At 38.4% G+C, this 22,842-nt stretch overlaps 1 protein-coding gene across 3 annotated transcripts; it reads left to right on the top strand.

Moving 5' to 3' along the window:
- Positions 1–4,669: 4,669 nt before the first annotated feature.
- LOC121863372 (prostatic acid phosphatase-like) lies at positions 4,670–22,096 on the top strand. 3 transcript variants are annotated; one of them, XM_042361986.1, is made up of 5 exons: positions 4,670–4,963; positions 6,189–6,393; positions 7,268–7,448; positions 19,797–19,902; positions 22,035–22,093. In XM_042361986.1, exons 2-5 carry the CDS (start codon positions 6,256–6,258, stop codon positions 22,039–22,041), a joined length of 432 nt encoding a protein of 143 aa, XP_042217920.1. In that variant the 5' UTR covers positions 4,670–4,963; positions 6,189–6,255; the 3' UTR covers positions 22,042–22,093. The 3 variants fall into 3 exon arrangements, with proteins under 3 accessions (XP_042217920.1, XP_042217921.1, XP_042217918.1); XM_042361987.1 differs by lacking the exon at positions 19,797–19,902 and having other exon boundaries at positions 4,674–4,963; positions 22,035–22,096; XM_042361984.1 differs by lacking the exons at positions 19,797–19,902; positions 22,035–22,093 and adding an exon at positions 15,289–16,338 and having other exon boundaries at positions 4,680–4,963.
- The last annotated feature ends 746 nt before the right edge of the window (positions 22,097–22,842 follow it).

Raw genomic sequence — 22,842 nt, 5'->3', positions numbered from 1 at the left:
TGCAGGTATATATACCAAGACAGTGTAGGTATACAAGCAATATACCTAGACAGTGTAGGTATACAATATACCAAGACAGTGCAGGTATGCTATATACCAAGACAGTGTAGGTATACAATATACCAAGACGGTGTGGGTATACAATATACCAAGACAGTGCAGGTATACAATATATCAAGACAGTGCAGGTATACTATATACCAAGACGGTGCAGGTATACTATATACCAAGACAGTGCAGGTATATATACCAAGACAGTGTAGGTATACGTATGCAAGACAGTGCAGGTATACAAGCAATATACCTAGACAGTGCGGGTATACTATATGCCAAGACAGTGCAGGTATACTATATACCAAGACAGTGGTATACAATATACCAGAAGACAGTGCAGGTATACTATATGCAAGACAGTGCAGGTATACTATATACCCTGGAGCAGTGCAGGTATACAATATACTAAGACAGTGCAGGTATGCAAGCAATATACCTAGACGGTGCAGGTATACTATATACCAAGACAGTGCAGGTATACAATATACCAAGACAGTGCGGGTATACTATATACCAAGACAGTGCAGGTATATATATGCCAAGACAGTGCAGGTATACTATATACCAAGACGGTGCAGGTATACTATATACCAAGGCCGGTACGGGGTATACAATATGCAAGACAGTGCAGGTATACAAACGTATGCAAGACGGGTGCAGGTATACTATATACCAAGACAGTGCAGGTATACTATACCAAGACAGTGCAGGTATACAATATACCTGGAGCAGTGTAGGTATACAATATGCCAAGACGGTGCAGGTATACAATATACCAAGACAGTGCAGGTATACTATATACCAAGACAGTGCGGGTATACTATATACCAAGACAGTGCAGGTATACTATATACCATGACAGTGTAGGTATACAAGCAATATACCTGAACAGTGTAGGTATACAATATACCAAGACAGTGCAGGTATACTATATACCAAGAACTTGGTGTAGGTATACAATATGCAAGACATTAATAGGTATACAATATACCAAGACAGTGCAGGTATACAATATACCAAGACAGTGCAGGTATACTATATACCAAGACAGTGCAGGTATACTATATACCAAGACAGTGCAGGTATACTATATACCAAGACAGTGTGGGTATACAATATACCAGACAGTGCAGGTATACAAAACTGTATACCTAGACAGTGCAGGTATACTATATACAGACAGTGCAGGTATACTATATACCAAGACAGTGCAGGTAGCAATATGCAAGACAGTGCAGGTATACTATATACCAAGACAGTGCAGGTATACTATATACCTAGACAGTGCGGGTACAATATACCAAGACAGTGCAGGTATACAAGCAATATACCCTGGAGCCAGTGCAGGTATACTATATACCCAAGACAGTGCAGGTATACTATATACCAAGACATTTTGAGTATACTATATACCAAGACAGTGCAGGTATACTATATACCTAGACAGTGCAGGTATGCAAGCAATATACCTAGACAGTGTAGGTATACAATATACCAAGACAGTGCGGTATACAAGCAATATACCTAGACAGTGCAGGTATACTATATACCAAGACAGTGCAGGTATACTATATACCGAACAGTGCAGGTATACTATATACGAACAGTGCAGGTATACAATATACTAGACAGTGTGGGTATACAATATACCAAGACAGTGCAGGTATACAATATACCAAGACAGTGCAGGTATACTATATACCAAGACAGTGCAGGTATACTATATACCAAGACAGTGCAGGTACATACTATATACCTAGACAGTGCAGGTATACAAGCAATATACCTAGACAGTGTAGGTATGCAATATACCAAGACAGTGCAGGTATACAAGCAATATACCTAGACAGTGCAGGTATACTGTACCAAGACGGTGCAGGTATACTATATACCAAGACAGTGCGGGTAGCATGCTATATACCAAGACAGTGCAGGTACATACTATATACCTAGACAGTGCAGGTATACAATATACCAAGACAGTGCAGGTATACAAAAGCAATATACCTGAACGGTGTAGGTATACAATATACCAAGACAGTGCAGGTATACAAGCAATATACCTAGACAGTGTGGGTATACTATATGCCAAGACGTGCAGGTATACAATATACCAAGACAGTGTAGATACAATATACCAAGACAGTGCAGGTATACTATATACCAAGACAGTGCAGGTATACAATATACCAAGACAGTGCAGGTATACTATATACCAATGACAGTGCAGGTATACAATATGCCTAGACAGTGTGGGTATACAATATACCAAGACAGTGCAGGTATACTATATGCAAGACAGTGCAGGTATACAATATACCAAGACAGTGTGGGTATACAATATACCAAGACAGTGCAGGTACTATATACCAAGAGAGTGCAGGTATGCAATATACCTAGACAGTGAGTATACAATATACCAAGACAGTGCGGGTTATGGTGCAGGTAGGGTACATGTCCTTGCCAACAGTGTGGTATATGGTAGGGAGTATACAGTGTCCTGTGCAAGACAGTGTAGGTATATGGTGCAGGTAGGGGAGTATACAGTGTCCTGTGTACCAAGACAGTGTAGGTATATGGTGCAGGTAGGGAGTATACAGTGTCCTGTGTACCAAGACAGTGTAGGTATATGGTGCAGGTAGGGAGATGCAGTGTCCTGTGTACCAAGACAGTGTGGGTATGGTGCAGGTAGGGAGTATACAGTGTCCTGTGTACCAAACAGTGTGGGTATACAGGTAGGAGTATACAGTGTCCTGTGTACAAGACAGTGTAGGTATATGGTGCAGGTAGGGATATACAGTGTCCTGTGTACCAAGACAGTGTAGGTATATGGTGCAGGTAGGGGAGTATACAGTGTCCTGTGTGCCAAGACAGTGTAGGTATATGGTGCAGGTAGGGAGTATACAGTGTCCTGTGTGCCAAGACAGTGTGGGTATATGGTGCAGGTAGGGGTATACAGTGTCCTGTGACTTAAGACAGTGTGGTATATAAGTGCAGGTAGAATTATACACAGGTATCACCTTGTGCCAAGACAGAGTGGAGTATATGGTGCAGGTAGGGAGTATACAGTGTCCTGTGTACCAAGACAGTGTGGTATATGGTGCAGGTGAAATTATACAGTGTCCTGTGTACCAAGACAGGTAGGTATATGGTGCAGGTGGGGAGTGGCAGTGTCATATTGTGCCAAGACAGTGTGTGGGTATGGTGCAGTAGGGGTAGCACAGTGTCCTGTGTGCAAGACAGAGTTGGTATGTGGTGCAGGTGGGGTATACAGTGTCCTGTGTACCAAGACAGTGTGGAGTGCTGTATAGTTGCAGTGGGGGTATGCAGTGTCCTGTGTGCAAGACAGAGTTCAGGGTATATGGTGCAGGAGTGAGGGGGTATACAGTGTCCTGTGTACCAGAACCCAGTATGGAGTATATGGTTGCAGGTGGGGAATTATCACAGTGTCCTGTGTGCCAAGACAGTGTGGGTATATGGTGCAGGTAGGGGGTATACGTGTCCTGTGTAAGACAGAGTGGTGCTACTGGGTTTTGGGTGGGGTTGCAAGACAGTGTGGGTAAACAGTAAAACAACTTGACCAAGGATAACTGTTGGCTGTTTACTTCAGGAGGATAATTTGTTTAGGCTTACACTAGTTTGTCTACAGCAGTACTGTAGTCAGTAATAGTTTGTCTACAGCAGTACTGTAGTCAGTAATAGTTTTGTACTGTAGTAGTAATAGTTTGTCTACAGCAGTACTGTAGTCAGTAATAGTTTGTCTACAGCAGTACTGTAGTCAGTAATAGTTTGTCTACAGCAGTACTGTAGTCAGTAATAGTTTCTTGCTAAATATAACAAACAGTACAGTACAGTTCGACTCTGGCTAGTGGATCACTGTACAACATTCCTTAGTTAATAACACATAAACTCCTCTCTTACTGTAGCTTCATCTGTTGTGTGTTTCATTGTTTTAACTTTGAATTATTTAATACTATTACTGTGGTAACTTGTTCCAGTAAAGAAGAAAGTGTTTATCAGTTGACTATTTAGATACAAACGTTTATTTAGACCTCTGGGCACAGTCAGTTGCTTCACTCTATCTGCCACACTTAACCAGTTGGCCGCGTGATCTCCTGCTATCATGTCCTCTCCGCCTGGTTTGTAGCTTGTGTGTTAGGGCTGAGTGCTGTACCATGATGAGTAGGAATAGTCCCAGAGCACTGTATGAGTGCCAACCAAAGAGACATTTAGGATTGTTATAAAGGCATTACTTCTATTTACTATATTATCCACAATTAATTCACCAGACCAACAAGAGTCAAGAGTTAGTCCAGGTATGTCACTAAGGCTACAGGTGAGACAGTATCGTGAATTCTTTGATTCTTTTAACGTTCCTCATTGATCTAAATAACTTTGTTTTGGTCTTTGCTGAATCATTGTAAACATATATGACAATTTTACTGGATTTATAAAAAAAAACATATGGTAATTAGAGTTATTGAGAAAGCACTAGTTAGAGGTGAATTAAGCATATACAGTACACACACAATTACTGCGATTGAATAATGTACTCAAGACTAGTTGATTTGTAAGTTTAGTCTGGCAAGGTGAAGGTAGCAAGTTCCAGTTGTGATGTAAGTTTAGGGTCAGTCTGTCTACCACCACACAATCACCTATAGCTGTGGTGTAAGTTTAGCATCAGTCAGTCTACACACACAATCACCTATAGCTGTGGTGTAAGTTTAGCATCAGTCAGTCTACCACCACAGTCACCTATTGTATTTACTCATCTTGATTTCATTTTTTACAGTCTAGGAACAACCTCACATTACCCAACTGGACACACGATGTCTTACCCCGTATGAAGGCCTTGTCAGACTTCGGTTTCGAATCGTTGCCAAATCAAAATTAAAACGTTTGAGAGCAGGTACAGTAATTGTTGCCATGTTTTAACCTTTTTTAATCCTGATGTTGGATTGTCCAGCAGTACTTCCTCTGCATTGTTCAGTGTTAGTTGGGCAAGAGGAACCATGTCACCTGTATTTGCTGGTGGGTGATTTTTTTTTCGAGAACCTTAATTATTTCCCATACACTGAAAAATATATCAGTTCTGAGCCTAATATATTGTATAAATTTAGCCTAATATTACAGAAAAGTTTAACCTGATCGTGAGAGTTATAACATGACCCGTCAGTGGCGTTTAAAGGATTCACTCAGTCACGCCATGGTGCTCACTGTGTTTGTGGAAGAATTAGGGGTCAAATTGCAGTACAGTATATATTTAGTAGCTATATACAGGATGTGTAATGTTTTTCATGGGTTAAAATTCACACACTTCCAGGGGCCATTTCTGGTGAACGATAACTACCTGGTCATGGTATTCTAACCTTGCCAGTAAGCTCCTTTATCCTGGGCTTGTCTACCATACTCCTAGATTCTTTCTTTATGTTGCCACTTTAAATCTATAAATTCTTGATGTAAATGAAGAGTTACAGATAAATTTCTTTTCATTTGCATCTGTTAATATACATGGCAGCATTGTTACAAGTTAGACTCTTCACTGTTGCCACATCTCTCTGGCCCTCTCCCTACTGTTCCAGGCTGAGCGGTGTTATGATTGTTTTTCAAATCATAAATTCTGGTAAATAAACGTAACTCTCTTCATTTCTTTTTACTCTGTTAGATGCTCACATAATCCTGTATACAGAATGTGCAAAAAAAAAAGTAATAGTACTGTAATTATCATAAGGTCAAAAACATAAAGGGAATAAACATTTCTTTGTGAGCGAGAGTTAGCACACTGAGCAAGGGAGGAGTGTAGTGTGGGAGTGCTGGTCTTAGGGAGTCTACTTGTTGAAAATGACCAATACGGTAATTTTCCTTTTGTTAGCATCTGTTTACATCGCTGGTGACATTGTTGTCAAGTTAGACTCATCACTGTAGCCACATCCTCCTAGTACTCTCTCTCTCCCAGGCTAAGCTGTGTTATGGTTATTTTCCAACTTTACATTTCTAACTTATGAATTGTGTAAAGTTAATATTTTATAATGATTCTCACAGCTATTGTATATGACACTGAAGTAACTTTATCCGATTCATATCTGTTTAAACCATAATGATTTAGTATTTGATTAATTTTATGTATTTTCCAGGTCCAATTATTAAGGAGATGAGAGATCACATGAACCAGAAGGCAGCAGGGACTTAACCAAACAGAAGATGTATATGTACTCTGCCCACGACACCACACTCTCCATACTGCTGCTGGGGCTGGGGGTCTTCAACAACTTAGCTCCCCCTTATGCTACCACAGTCCTCGTCGAGTTACACAAGATGGATGAACAATATTACGTAAAGGGTCGACGGATCGTTTTATGTGATGTTCTTGGTGTTTGATGTTGTGTGATGTTATGTTGAAGAATGTTACTTCTCTTGGGGTACTACTGAGCCTGGCCATAGAGTGGACAAATTTTTGAATAGATACCAAAATACGGCAGCTCTTCATATTGAACGATCTCTTGTAGTCTCTCTTGTCATTTCTTACAACCTCTCCCTCTGTACTTGTTGACCTGCCCCTGGCTCTCCAACTCCTGCATCTCTTGACCCAGTTACTCTCCTCCATTCTCTCCGCTTGCCTCAACCATCTCAGTCTGCCTCTACACAGAACTTTACCAATACACTCGGTTCCCAGACACATCGCACCAACCGAGGAACACTTGATCGTTATTCATCTTTCACAGTTAGGACAGTGATCCTATCTCTCATTTCATTAATTCTTATGGGGAAAAATAGCTGCTGTTGGTTGTTTCAGTCCTCATCTGTATTTTAAAGTACACTTTGTAACCCAACAAATAGTGGTAACTCCTGTACTGTAATAAGCTCTGATGTGGATAGTTCCTTTTTTTATTTAACTATTTATTTATTTATCATTTCATCCCTTGTCAGCTTACTAGCCATTTTGGGCAGTAGTTCTGTGCTTTGTTACTTAGTTATGACCTTTCTTGTCCAGTGGAATTCTTTGAATCTTGACTGTTGCTAGTTCAGTTGAGAATTTTTATCACATTTTTTGCTCAATATTTGATGCTTAATGCAATAGAAATAGCACCTGGAGAAATCTGCCATGTTTGATAGTGCCACACTGGATAACACCCTTCTCATATCTGTCTCAGGCCAAGATTTGAACCCAGGACACAGTAATGGTGAGTTAATGATGTGAGAACTTTACCAACAGATGTTCTTGAGGAATGACACCAATATGATTGAGCCGCCACACGAGCTGATATTACCGGGCTGTTCCACCGTGTGCCCCCTCGACAGATGGAACACTCTGGTCAACGCCATCATACCGCACGACTGGAAGAGAGAGTGTGGTGTGTCCGAACCTTTTAAACTGTCTACCGGAGCACTAGCAGGTTGGTCTTCTTAGCCTTTTGTTGGGTTGTAATGTGATCATGATTTTAATTTGATGTATATAAAATTTGTCTCGATGTACAAAATTCGTCTTGATCTCCACGATTTGTCTTGATGTACACGGTTGGTCTTGATGTACATGGTTGTTCTTGGTGTACAGTACAGTAAAGCCTCGAATAACAACGGTAATGTGTCCTCCAATATTGCAGTGTAAGATGAAGCATCGTATCGTGAATCATTAATTATCATTAAAATAAAACAATAATAATGAGGTGTGTTCCCTAGTGTGACCTTTTCATATCTTTTGTGTGGCTTTTTACCCCCTTTTCCTCCGAAAAACAATACAATTAATGAAAATTGCAAAATATATTCTTTAAATTATGTTTCTGAATGCACATTATACAATATAAATGAATAATAATATGGTCACACAAGAGGAGATGGGACGCTGTTTTTTTGTTAGTGAAGATGGTTCTACTGAAGACAATAAGACCCTGGTTGAGGCTGTAGTGAACTGAATGTAAAAAAATGAATATGTGTGTTTTAAGTAATGTTATTTAATGTTAATAAATGGAACAATAGAAGTAGATAACCACTAATGGTAAAGACAAAAGCGAGAATGTGCTGCGCTGACATGTGTAAGTGCGTATGTGTGAAAACATATCATAATTTTTCTACATAAGAATATGAAAGCAACACTTATTACTGTTCATATATGTTTTAAATAATACTTACGAATGTAAAACAAAAAATTCTACTGACCAATGGTGGTAAATCTAAAACATAAGGACAGCCAATGATGTGTGAGGTTTTACTCAGATGACGAAGTCATCAGGTTCAACTCTGGCTGAAGCTGTAGTTTTCCATAAAGCTGTTGCTGAAACTGTTACTGAAGCTGAAGTTATTATGATGCTGAATTTGATGGTGTAGATGAGGTTGATGGTTTAGGCCTTCGAGTACAGTAATAAAGCTGTCAAAAGAACCTTACACAGCTGCTTTCTTCTCTCTTAATACATCTTTATGTAGAGGTCATATGTGTTTTTCATGTCCATGTTAATATTAATGCTTTGGTCTGTTAATGGATCCACTTCAGAAAATATATTCATTGTTTGTTCCATATAATATCCACAGACCTCTCACCTTTTTCATTTTGTTTTAACACATCTAGTTTGTCGGCTAAGCTTATACAGTACACTTTCTATTAGCTTTTGAACCAGCACTACCATCACTTGCTCTCTTGCTCGTGTTGAATAGGGACGCAAAAAATGCCGTAAGGAACCTGAGAAAGTTTTTCTCCTTTTCCTGTTCAGATGCGTGAAAACAAAAGGCCTGCCAGCTGTCACTGTTTATACTAGTGATGCTGGCGTCACCACTCACAAGCTTAGCAGCCTTCGTGCGCAAGGCGTGTTTTTTTGTTGTTTTTTATAATACATATCGGGATTTTATTTATTATTTATATGAAAATTTGTGTTTTTTCGCTGTAAATATGAAGAAAATAACGGCGTAAATTGAATGGGGTCTTAAATATGAACCGTTGTTATCAGAGACTTTACTGTACACAACTGTTCTTGACGTACACGAAGACAGTGAATGGTTGAGACTGTGAGTGTGATGTCTGTGTGTTCAAAAGGATTTAATTGGCTCTGCAGTATTTTCCAAAATATTTATAGATGATGAAACAGTTTTATACACACACCTGGAACATTTCTAACAATTTTTATTTCAATAATATCAACAGTGGTAACTTAAACTATGGGAAGAAATAGAGTGTAATTTATTTTTTGGAAGAAGGTAAAATGTAATTTTTTTTGCTTATACAGTGACCCCTCGTTTAACGAACACCTCGGTTAACGTAATTTCGATTAACGAACTGCCTTCCATAAGGATCTTCAATTCGGTTAACGAAAAAAAATTCGGTTAACGAAGTTCTTACGAACCGACCTCAACATGTTTTCGCTTGCACTGACCGGGCAACCAGCTTTAGTATCAGTCCGCCAATACATTAATCGGTTCTAGGGCTTAAATTCCTTACTATTTTAGTAATATCAAGAAGTTTATACTATTCAATAATTTTAAAAGTTTAATATTAAATTTTTTAGTCATTTTAACAATTATTGAACATAATTGAAGGTAAAGTGACTAGTTTAATGCGGCATCCAGCCTCTTAACACAGCAAACAGGAGTTAGTCTCTCTCTGTTTTCACTGGAGGTAACATCTTGCTTGAGACTCTCTTCAACTAAACGCTTTTTTTCTGTGTTTCCAAGCAAATTATTGGTCATTTTGAAATATATTTTATATATTGACAATATATAATGCAGTGCAGCGTTGATTTAAAGAAAATAATCTTGAATTAAACCAGAGAGCTAAAATTTTATGGGTGAAATGGCACCATGGGGTGACTTCTCTTCCACCCCAATGCCTTCTCTTCTTCCTTCTCCTCCACCCCCATTCTAATTCCCATCATCATCATCATCATCATCCAGGAGCCTTCTACATACACACCTCAAAGTAAGTGAACTTTTCTACCATTTTTGTTGAATTTAGGAAATTTTCGGTGAGCTGGAACCAATTACCCAAAAACCCATTGAAACAATGGTTTCGGTTAACGAACTTTTCGGTTAACGAACGACCTTCTAGAACGGATTGAGTTCGTTAACGGAGGGGTCACTGTATTTGGATGAATATAAAATGGTCTTTACTTATACTCATCAGAACACACTCTTGTTTTTTGTTTATCATATCTTTTATTTTCTTAAGTGATTCATTACATCAATAAGTATTTATAATCACTGTTGAAATACCATAAATATCAATTCATCGAGGGAAAATTTGCTTCGGTAAAAAAAAAACCTTTGCTGGGCGGTAAATATTCCTGATTCCGGTCGACCACGAGGGGAGGGGGGGAGATGGACGGGGAATATGAGAGTGTTATGACTTGGGTAAATCATCCCTTCAGAAGTAAGCTTAGCGACAGAGTTCTTTCTCATTGTCGTCGTTCACAGTAAGCCACAGAGATGTTTGTTGATAGTGTATATAGTGAAACCTCTGTATAATGGACTCCTCTCTCTATATAATCTGTTAGTTAGGGTTTCATATCTAATGGAACCTCAATATAATGGACTTTCATCTCTATATAGTTCATTAGATGGAGGTTTTACATTTAATGGACTCGATATAATGGACTTTCATCTCTATATAGTTCATTAGATGGAGGTTTTGTATATAACGGACTCTCGATATAATGGACTTTCATCTCTATATAGTTCATTATATGGAGGTTTTGCATATAATGGACCCTCGATATAATGGACTTTCATCTCTATATAGTTCATTAGATGGAGGTTTTGTATATAACGGACTCTCGATATAATGGACTTTCATCTCTATATAGTTCATTAGATGGAGGTTTTGCATATAATGGACCCTCGATATAATGGACTTTCATCTCTATATAGTTCATTAGATGGAGGTTTTGCATATAATGGACCCTCGATATAATGGACTTTCATCTCTATATAGTTCATTAGATGGAGGTTTTGCATATAATGGACTCTCGATATAATGGACTTTCATCTCTATATAGTTCATTAGAGGGAGGTTTTACATTTAATGGACTCGATATAATGGACTTTCATCTCTATATAGTTCATTAGAGGAGGTTTTACATTTAATGGACTCGATATAATGGACTTTCATCTCTATGTAGTTCATTAGATGGAGGTTTTACATTTAATGGACTCGATATAATGGACTTTCATCTCTATATAGTTCATTAGAGGGAGTTTTACATTTAATGGACTTTATAATGGACTTTCATCTCTATATAGTTCATTAGAGGGAGGTTTTGCATATAATGGACTCTCGATATAATGGACTTTCATCTCTATATAGTTCATTAGAGGGAGGTTTTACATTTAATGGACTCGATATAATGGACTTTCATCTCTATATAGTTCATTAGAGGGAGGTTTTGCATATAATGGACTCTCGATATAATGGACTTTCATCTCTATATAGTTCATTAGAGGGAGGTTTTACATTTAATGGACTCGATATAATGGACTTTCATCTCTATATAGTTCATTAGATGGAGGTTTTACTGTATGCTGTCAGTGTGGTATATTTTACGAGGTTTATCTTCTTCCGTGGAGCTATAATATAATTTATTTACCTTTATTGTATTAAACTTAATCGAATGGTTGATTTTTGTGAAGAGAGAGAGAGAGGATGTATGGAGACAGATGAACAGATTGTGTTAGGTCTCGCCACACACACACACACACACACACACACACACACACACACACAGTGTGGTTTAAGTCTGTGTCTACAAGTTATCGGAGGCTCTTAGTTTAGACGCTAAAATGCTGTATTGAGGAAAGAGAAACTTGGTGACAGTTGACTAGAATTTATCTTTGCATAATTCAGGCAACAATACAATGGTCAGGGTTTCAATTTACATGGCAGATTTACATTTAACAGTTGAGGCTTCAATTTACACTCAGATTTACATTTTAGAACAGCCAAGGATTCAGTTTACACATATATTCTTACCTAAAATGAAATCATAAACATTCTATCAAAATTGTGTTTATTTCCTTGCATAGGTTGACGGTACATCTGAGCTGCTCGTTGAGTTGTAAACACACTAGGGAGACCGTCGTTAGAAACAATACAATTAAATACTTTCCTGCTGAAACTAGCGATGGTCGTTGATGGTTTGTTAGGAAGCCGCTTGTTAGAGACTTAACCAGGTATTTTATCGATGTAAGTAATGGTATGGCTAGTGTTGTGCATATTGTATGGCTATTTAAAGACCGTTTGGCTATATAATTATGGCTATGTCTCTTGTATATAAGTGATTGTGTTGAAGTGTACCAGCCATCACCAACACCTGAACTAACACCGTACATTTAGACCAGTAGTGTTAATATAGAAGTACTTTGTTGTAATGGTGCTGGTGTGTTCCTCGTGGTTAAATATAGATTAGACAGAAGAAGAATTACCAGTAGTGTGTGTGGACAGAGAGTGTATGTAGAGAGAGTCCTGTCTGTCTGTTTGCCTGTGTATGTTGTAGTGTGTATGTGTGTGTGTGTGTGGTATTTAATCATGCATGTGTACTTAATCATGTGTATATGTGTGTGTGTGTGTGTGACAGGGAATGTGGTCACCATCATCCTGCCAACAATTCCTGTGGCTTCCATTATGTCTCCCACCATTTCAGAGCTTCGAGCAGTCTTTCCACTCCTTTTAAGTTTTATGCTTTCTTCACCCATCCGCTTTCAATCCTTGGGCACGGCTTCTGTATTGGTTCTTCCGCTGCCCCTGTCCCATTTCATTCTCTTTCAGCAATCAATTGTAATGTTGTCTCCAGATTATCATCAATTTCCACATTTTCATATCATTTCTCACCTATTGATCTTTAACTAAGTCCTTGTGTTAACTCTCTGTATTTAACTTGGTGTTCTGTATATTGTACAGTTGCCTGCACATGCCTGGTACAGTGGCTGGTGCATTTTATGAGATGTGGCAACTATGTGTTTGTTTACATCGCATTAAAACTCCCGAAATGACCCCTGAGGAACATTGCAATAGTAGCCAGACTAAAGTTACTCGATAAGCATTTCCACAGAGTTGCCACATCTCACAAAACCCACCAGTCACTGTACCAGGTGTAATTGCAGGCAAGTGTACCCACATTATGTGACCCACTCACAGACAGCCCATACACTACCCACAGTACCTGACCCATTAACTGACAGCCCATGCTATCTGACAGACTGTACTTCTGGTGATTACAGAACACCCACATTAACTGACAGGTGGCCCAGCTGACAGTCTCTGGCCATGAAGATGCTGCACGGCCACGTTCGCTGTTTCGTAAGTTATTTCACCTGAAAATTAAGCACCCCAACTTATTGCACCTGAAGATTAAGCACCCCGAACTTACTTCACCTGAAGATTAGACACCCCAGCTAAGGTTAGATTTGATTATGTTAGGTTAGAACAGATTATGTTAGATTCTGTTAAATTTAGTTAGGTTAGGTAAGCAGTAGAGTGTTTAACCATCGGATGAAATAAGCGGGAATTCCAAATGTTCGCGAGATTCCTTTAGCACGTAATTGCACGATAACAATATAACCTCGATATAGTGAAACACGGGGGATTAGTTACAAAGGCGGCGACGGTATATTGTGGGGAGCGAACGTGTACAAGAGGGTTGAGTTTGAGAGTGGCAGAACTAGTGTAGGGTTTTGTGTTCTGAAGGACAATGTGGACGGTGAGACTTATAACCAGGAGGGAGTCTCTCTCTCTCTCTCTCTCTCTCTCTCTCTGTGTGCGTGCGTGTGTGCACGTGTGTGTGCGCTTTATGGTCTGACTAGCAAGACATAACATACGATACAGCTTTACCTTTATAATAAATACAGCTCATTTTTCTATATCTTAGAAGCCTTGAGCACTGTTTTAATGTGTAGTCGATAGGACTTATACACAGGTTGGTTCCCCTTGAGCACTGTTTTAATGTGTAGTCGATAGGACTTATACACAGGTTGGTTCCTATCTCTGAAAGTTACTAATGTTGATGAGTGGAGGAGCAGGTGTATACGTCACAAGCATCAGAACTAATCATGAGTGACACACACAGACCTGGGATCTAGAACTTGATTGTCAAAGTAATTGTAAATAGTTAATGCTTTCCAGGTGATGAGAATATACTGAAGATATTATTATTTTTTTAACATTATGAACTGGAGTGAAAATGATGGGATGTTCCCCTGACAGACAGCTGGTTGTGTGAGAGGTTTACAGTATGTGGCATATTGTTGGTTGACTTTTGACTTGTTGATTAAGATACAATAATAATGATAATAATAATACCTATAGTAATAATAATAGTAATGTTAGTAATAATAATAACAATAAAAATGATGATAGTAATAATAATAATAATATTTGTTAATTAAAAATGTCATACAGATTTACATTCAGCTCAGCATGTATATAGACAGTGCAGATATACCGTATACATTACATAGACAGTTCAGGTACAGTATATACTACCTAGAGTCCTAGACAGTACTGTACAGGTAGACAACACCGTTAAGATGATTATTTTACGAAGATACTTGTCAGAATCTATTAAGGCCCGGGTAATAATATTGAGACATTCATTTGTTTTTTGCATCTGATTTCCTACAACAGATAACCCTAATGTGCCTTAGGAGGTGTGACTCAGTACTTGATCCTTTTACTGACAACTGTGGTTTGGTCTCAACACCTTCATTATAAACAGGGATGCCATTTATATTTGTATTTATCTAACACCAGATAGTTTTATTCAGCTCAGAGGGATTCATACACAAGGGGTTAAAATTATTTGTTCCTCCTCATTAGAAATGTTGATTGGCAGTAAAGGTTGTCCCCTAGAGGCTGGAGCCGTCTAGCTATTGGTCACGCTGGAGAGTAGGATTTAACTACCAATCCCTCGTGTATAAACAAGTCGTAAGCAGTTGACAGTTATAGGTCCTGACATGACGCAATCTATCATTAGGGCCGAGAGTGTTTAATAATAAGGCTTATTATGGTAGAGTTTAAGGAGTATTAAGAGTAGGACCTAAGTAAAAGACCCTCATATCACTTTATTTTACAGTACAGTATATCAGGTAATTCTGTTGTCCTTGAGAAGAAACCTTTGACTTGAAATAATCTCTCGGTATTGACATGTGCCGGGGTAATTATGGCATCTGAGTGGTTGATGTATTTATCTCTGCGTTTTCCCGGAGAACTCGTAACTTGAGCCGTGTGTGACGTGGAGAGTAACACAGACATTTCCTCCTCAGGTTTAACTGCCGGCATCCTCCTGGCCGTGATCCTGCTGGTGGCGTTAATCAAGAACGTACTTGGATGTAAACGAGGATCCCACCAGTTTGAATACCAAACCGTCCCAAACAACTACTCTTAACAACAACTACTTAAAACTTTTTTTAAGCTTTATTATCGGGGTTTGAGAATTGCCGTATACTGTAGTTGTATTGATCGTATACGCTACGCGGGTCTACTGTATGGAAGACTGTTTGTATATATTTTCTTGCTCTTGGGTTGCATTGGGATTTTCAGACAGATTTATTTTATTATTATTTTACCTCATCTTGAAACGCCAGGTGAAGGGGTCGGAAAGTGTTGTGGATTTTAGTCAATTATTTTTAAACCCGGGTTGTGTATCACGGGGCGAGAAACAGGCCGTCGATGTGAGGCTTAGACCTTCTCCCCTCGATGGTTGAGATTTACCACCAATCACGGAAGAGGGTGGTGTCTTAATGGGTGATCGAACTGATTGATTCACCACACCAAAAAACTGTTTTCGTTTCAGTCTCGCTCTGTTTGTAGCGTGTTGGTTGTGAGGACGATATGCGTTAGGCTTCTCTATTTGTTTCTTTGGAATCTTTTTATTATTATTATTATTTTTAGTGAGTTGAGGTTTGGCTCTGAGGAGGAAGGAGAACCTGGGCTAAAAGATTTGTCTCTTTGTAAAGTTATTTTTAAACCCAGTTATTAATATATTATATATTGATGAAAAAGCTTTAAAGATTGATTGGAAAAGATTGAATTGATTGAAAAAGCTTTAAAGATTGATTGTAAAAGATTGAATTGATTGGAAAAGCTTTAAAGATTGATTGGGAAAGATTTAAATGATTGGAAAAGCTTTAAAATTTGATTGGAAAAACATTAGATTGTGATTTTGCAGGATGTGTATTTCACCCATAAGGACGTGTGTGTGTTGAGTTACATTTGTGTATGTATCAGTTTTTGTGTTCTAATGTATTATTCTGTTTGGTTGTATATTTATATTATTGGTGTATTTATATTTTATCGGTGTACAGTAATATCTCCGTTGCCGGAATCCCTCAGACCCGGAACTCTCCGACAGCCGGAATTGAAATTTTCTCGGAAAATTCTGAGAAAATTTTCCCAATACCCGGAAAATTCCGGGGATGGGGGATATTTTTCCGGGTTCGAGAGAGTCGTCTCGTTACTTAGAAATCTCTCATTCCCGGAATAGCTCTGCACCAATTGTCAGGCTAACGGACATATTACTACAGTATTTCTATTTTATTGATGTATTTATATTTTATTTATTTTTATTATATGATAGATAACTTCAGGCTAATAAGTTACTTTATTCACTGTGTTGTTACCAGTGGTGTAAACATTGGTGTGTCGGTGTATCCTCAAAGATATTTAATACTGGGATATATCTTGTTGACTGAGTGTTTATAGAGCACTAAATGACAACATCTGAGTGTGTGTGTTGTTTTAATATATACCTGTATTAGTATTATTACTTGGTCTATGTTTAAGTAGCTTGTAAAAAAGTCATTTATCATGTTTGTTCATGCAGTAAGTCATTGAAGGTTGGCAGACGAGGAACACCAAGTCGTGATCAATCAAGTATCATAGTTTTGACCAAAGGAACATAGTTTTGACCCAAGGAACATAGTTTTGACCCAAGGAACATAGTTTTGACCCAAGGAACATAGTTTTGACTCAAGGAACATAGTTTTGACCCAAGGAATATAGTTTTGACCCAAGGAACATAGTTTTGACCCAAGGAACATAGTTTTGACCCAAGGAACATAGTTTTGACCCAAGGAACATAGTTTTGACTCAAGGAACATAGTTTTGACCCAAGAACATAGTTTTGACCCAGGAACATAGTTTTGGCCAAAGGAACATAGTTTTGACCCAAGGAACATAGTTTTGACCCAAGGAACATAGTTTTGACCCAAGTAGTTTTGACCGAGGAACATAGTTTTGACTAATTTTTGACCGAAGGAACATAGTTTTGACGAGAAGGAATATAGTTTTGACCCAAGGAACATAGTTTTTTACCAGGAACATGACAGGCAGTGAGAGGACAAGACTGACTGTGATTGAAGTGGAGGAGGAGTGATTGAAGTGGGGGAGGGGTGTTTGAAGTAGAGGAGGGGTGTTTGAAGTAGAGGAGGGGTGATTGAAGTGGAGGAGGGGTGATTGGGTCACTGAACAAGGTGTGTAACTTACATCTGTCAATCTGTGGTGTCTGATTTAACTGTGGTATGTCTTGGCTCTACTGAAGGTGCCTCAACTTTTATCTGAAAGCACGAGACGGACTCTGTGTTTACGTCAAGACAACTGGTGATACGACTTAAACGTATTATTTATTTTTTGGGCCTCATATTTTGTAATAGTTGTAATTTGATTTGATTCGTGGTTTCATATTATTATTATTATTGTTGCAAAAGTAATTTATTTTTTTATGGTAATTCATCACATAAGCTTAAAATTTGTGTCATGAAGTCAACAGGATAATACATCACATGAGCTTAAAGTCTTTCTCATGAACTAAAGAGATTGATTCATCCCCAGCTTCTAAGATTCATGAAACACTACTATAATATTTTTTTTAATGACAAACACAAGTGAACATTATTTCGTGAATAGGAAGAACAATTATTCTATGGCATTAATCATCACATCAAACTATATCTTGGCCGTTTGTGGCATATCTTACGGAGGAGTTTTATTTTTATCGTGTATTTTACTGTTCGAGGTGTGTGTGTGTCAGTCAGTGGTAGATATGTAAACATTCAACCTCTGTGTCTGTACCAAAGTCTGAGACACCTGAGACACAGTCATATATAGGGTGTGTGAGACAGTCATATATAGGGTGTGTGAGACAGTCATATATAGGGTGTGTGAGACAGTCATATATAGGGTGTGTGAGACAGTCATATATAGGGTGTGTGAGACAGTCATATATAGGGTGTGTGAGACAGTCATATATAGGGTGTGTTAACAGTCATATATAGGGTGTGTGAGACAGTCATATATAGGGTGTGTGAGACAGTCATATATAGGGTGTGTGAGACAGTCATATATAGGGTGTGTGAGACAGTCATATATAGGGTGTGTGAGACAGTCATATATAGGGTGTGGTGAAAGAATAAAGTTTACTGGTAGATGTATGTGGATAGTGTCAACTAGTCACTGTAATTGTATGTGGATGGTGTCAACCAGTCACTATAATTGTATGTGGATAGTGTCACCCAGTCACTATAATTGTATGTGGATAGTGTCAACCAGTCACTATAATTGTATGTGGATAGTGTCAACCAGTCACTATAATTGTATGTGGATAGTGCCAACCAGTCACTATAATTGTATGTGGATAGTGTCAACCAGTCACTATAATTGTATGTGGATAGTGTCAACCAGTCACTATAATTGTATGTGGATAGTGTCAACCAGTCACTATAATTGTATGTGGATAGTGCCAACCAGTCACTATAATTGTATGTGGATAGTGTCAACCAGTCACTATAATTGTATGTGGATAGTGTCAACCAGTCACTATAATTGTATGTGGATAGTGTCAACCAGTCACTATAATTGTATGTGGATAGTGTCAACCAGTCACTATAATTGTATGTGGATAGTGTCAACCAGTCACTATAATTGTATGTGGATAGTGTCAACCAGTCACTATAATTGTATGTGGATAGTGCCAACCAGTCACTATAATTGTATGTGGATAGTGCCAACCAGTCACTATAATTGTATGTGGATAGTGTCAACCAGAATACCACTCAGCTCCTACAAAACCCTGCCATATTATTTATGTTAAACTGGTACTTTTAACCTTGATAAAATGTATGAGAAATGGTTAATATAGGTGACATAGTTCACTAGTAATGGGTTATAAATATAGTCTATGTAACTGTGCGATTGTAATAGATTCTGGGTGTATGGTAGCAGGATTTTCTGCGACGAGGAGTATTGACCATTATTTCTGGTTTGGGCCATATTACAATTCACCGCCAGGGGTGGGGGTGTTATTGTGTTAGCGTATAATATTCTTATGTATTGATTGATGAATGAAGTAAAGGTAGTTCCAGATATTTAAGAGGTATTTGTTTTATGAAATTCCTAAGTTCAACGAAAAATAAAATAATTAAAGGTTTCTTGATGTGGTTTTTGTTCAGAATATCCAAAGGTACAATTTCTTTTTTTTTTTTTAAGTGATGAAACTATGGTACAATAATGCACACACACACACACTCACTCACTCACTCATCATTCTCCTATCATCACATAACTTACTCATCAAACTCATTGTAGAGTAGACAAGTAGATTCATCTCCAGCAAGTTACTCGGCCTCATTCTCCAACTTCCCCTTATTTACCCTTGTGTAATATGTGGATAATTAAATAAAAAGCAATTGTGTATTCTTAAATCACTGGTTGGGTTAGGTTAGGTTATGTACAATAAAGATGTAGATTTGTAATAAAAGTGTTGAACAATTTGTAGGTGTGGATAATGCCGCCAATACACCAGTGAACGGTGACACCGTTTACACCCACGTCTTGGGGAAACAAACCAGCAGGAATTTACCAGGACTCATTAACTCGTCAAGGTAACGCACGGATTTTATTTATTTTATTTTATTTTTTGTGTCTGGAGAATGTACCAATGTCTTCAAATGGGGGTCGGTGTTTTACTGTACCTTTACCATGTTAAAACCGGCAGTCCCAGAGTTACGACCACCCTAACTGACAAACAAGACCCAAATGCTGTAAAAATATTATATTCACCGTAACAATCTGTTACAAAGAGATAATTTACTTATTTTTTTTTTACGTTATTTTCATTATTGTATATTGTTTACCATCAGTTTATTTAGTGTTTACATTATTTGTTATGTCTGGGATGATGTTGTTTTGTATGGGTAGGATTGTGGTCTAACTTAACCTCAACTATAGAATTAACACTTTCAACCTACCAACAGGATCATCACCCAAGGTCTAACTTAACCTAAACTATAGAATTAACACTATCAACCTGCCAACAGGATCATCACCCAATTGTGACTCTGGGACTGCCTGTGTATTCATTTTACACAGCTTATTAGATTAGTGTTTCATATTGTTAATTTTGTTTCATATCTCACCTGGTTTTATGTGAGTACCTGTATTAGTACAGTACTGTTTAGAATTATAACTGTGCTGTGTTGTGCCGCTGTGTTTAAATTTAGCGTACAGTGGTCCCTCGGTTAACGAGCACAATTCGTTCCAGAAGGTTGCTCATTAACCGAAAAATTCGCTAACCGAAACCATTGTTTCAATGGGTTTTTGGGTAATTGGTTCCAGCTCACAGAAAATTACATACAAACTAAAAATAAATGCAGTAAATTACACTTTCTTTGAGGTGTGTATGTAGAAGGCTCCTGGATGATGATGATGATGATGATGGGATTTAGAATGGGGGTGGAGGAGAAGGAAGAAGAGAAGGCATTGGGGTGGAAGAGAAGTCACCCCATGGCGCCATTTCACCCATAAAATTTTAGCTCTCTTGGTGTAATTCAAGATTATTTTCTTTAAATCAACACTGCACTGCATTATATATTGTCAATATGTAAAATATATTTCAAAATGACCAATAATTTGCTTGGAAACACAGAAAAAAAGCGTTTAGTTGAAGAGAGTCTCAAGCAAGATGTTACCTCCAGTGAAAACAGAGAGCTCACTGGATGCCGCATTAAACTAGTCACTTAACCTTCAATTATTCAATATTGTTAAATGACTAAAAATTTAATATTAAACTTTTTAAAATTATTGAATATAGTCAATACGACTCAAAAAATTTAATATTAAACTTTTTAAAAATTATTGAATATACAATGAACCACACAAAAAGCTCATTCATATTTCCGCTACTAAATTGTCTGCTGACTTTTGGAGAATTAACTTCGACAGCATCTAGTGGGAGTGAATTAACTGGACAGCATCTAGTGGGGAGTGAATTAACTGACAGCATCTAATGGGAGTGAATTAACTGGACAGCATCTAGTGGGAGTGAATTAACTGACAGCATCTAGTGGGGAGTGAATTAACTGGACAGCATCTAGTGGGGGAGGAATTAACTGACAGCATCTAGTGGGAGTGAATTAATCCTCGACAGCATCTAGTGTGGGGAGGAATTAACTGACAGCATCTAGTGGGGAGGAATTAACTGACAGCATCTAGTGGGGGAGGAATTAACTGACAGCATCTAGTGGGGAGGAATTAACTGGACAGCATCTAGTGGGAGGAATTAACTGGACAGCATCTAGTGGGGGAGTGAATTAACTGGACAGCATCTAGTGGGGAGTGAATTAACTGGACAGCATCTAGTGGGGAGGAATTAACTGACAGCATCTAGTGGGGAGGAATTAACTGGACAGCATCTAGTGGGGAGTCAATTAACTGGACAGCATCTAGCGGGGACAATTAACTGGACAGCATCTAGTGGGAGTCAATTAACTGACAGCATCTAGTGGGGAGTCAATTAACTCTGGACAGCATGTAGTGGGGAGTCAATTAACTGTTAAGACTTGTCCAGGGGCAAAAATCACAGTACATTGATTGGGCCTGTTAGGTTAAGGCTAAAATTAAGGTTAGTTGGGTTAGGTCAGGTTAGATTAAGATTAGGTTGTGCTAAATTAGGTTAGGTTAAGGCTAGGTCAGGTCAGGTCAGATAGAGCAGTAACTTCAGTTTACCACTCAACAGTTGGTGAGTCTCGGGCTGACAAGTACAGATAGAGTCACCTGCTGCAGGAGGTCGCTCACCCAAGACTCCCAGAGATGCGGACAAGAGCCATTCATCCTGAGGCACATCCTGATCAGAGGCGACCTTGTGATGCAGCTCTTTACTGAATATGGCTGGTTCCCATCTGGTGAGAGAGAGAGAGAGAGAGAGAGCGAGAGAGAGAGAGAGAGAGAGAGCTGGTTCCCATCTGGTGAGAGAGAGAGAGAGAGAGAGAGAGAGAGAGAGAGAGAGAGAGAGAGAGAGAGAGAGAGCTGGTTCCCATCTGGTGAGAGAGAGAGAGAGAGAGAGAGAGAGAGAGAGAGAGAGAGAGAGGTTATAACCCCTCATAATGAACTTCTCTCACCATCTAACAAACCCCTATAATGGACTTTCATCTCTATATAATCCATTAAATTGGATAAGTTAAGCTTTATACAATCTGACAGTAAAGTACACTAAGCTGGGGCAGATCCAGGAGGAGGGGGGGGCGCTGTCCTAAGGGTCCGTGACCTCCTTTTGATCAGATACTTCCAATAGTTTTTCTTATTACAGTATTGTACTAGACTTTTGTATATATAGTGTAAAGTATTACTATTGACCTCAGAATATCTCCTAATATAACATGACCTCAAATGGCCATTATATTACACTGGCCCACCCTATTTTGATAGTCCTGGACCTTGCCTCTGCTAAGACAACAAGCGGAAATGTAATGCTATTATATGTAAATTATATATCTCAACACACACACACACAGTAAAAGTATGTGTGTATATTGCTACTTTACTGT

The sequence above is a fragment of the Homarus americanus genome, unplaced genomic scaffold, assembly GCF_018991925.1.
Source record: "Homarus americanus isolate GMGI-L3 unplaced genomic scaffold, GMGI_Hamer_2.0 scaffold39219, whole genome shotgun sequence".
Taxonomy (NCBI): domain Eukaryota; kingdom Metazoa; phylum Arthropoda; class Malacostraca; order Decapoda; family Nephropidae; genus Homarus; species Homarus americanus.
This window is presented reverse-complemented; position numbering and strand designations above follow the sequence as displayed.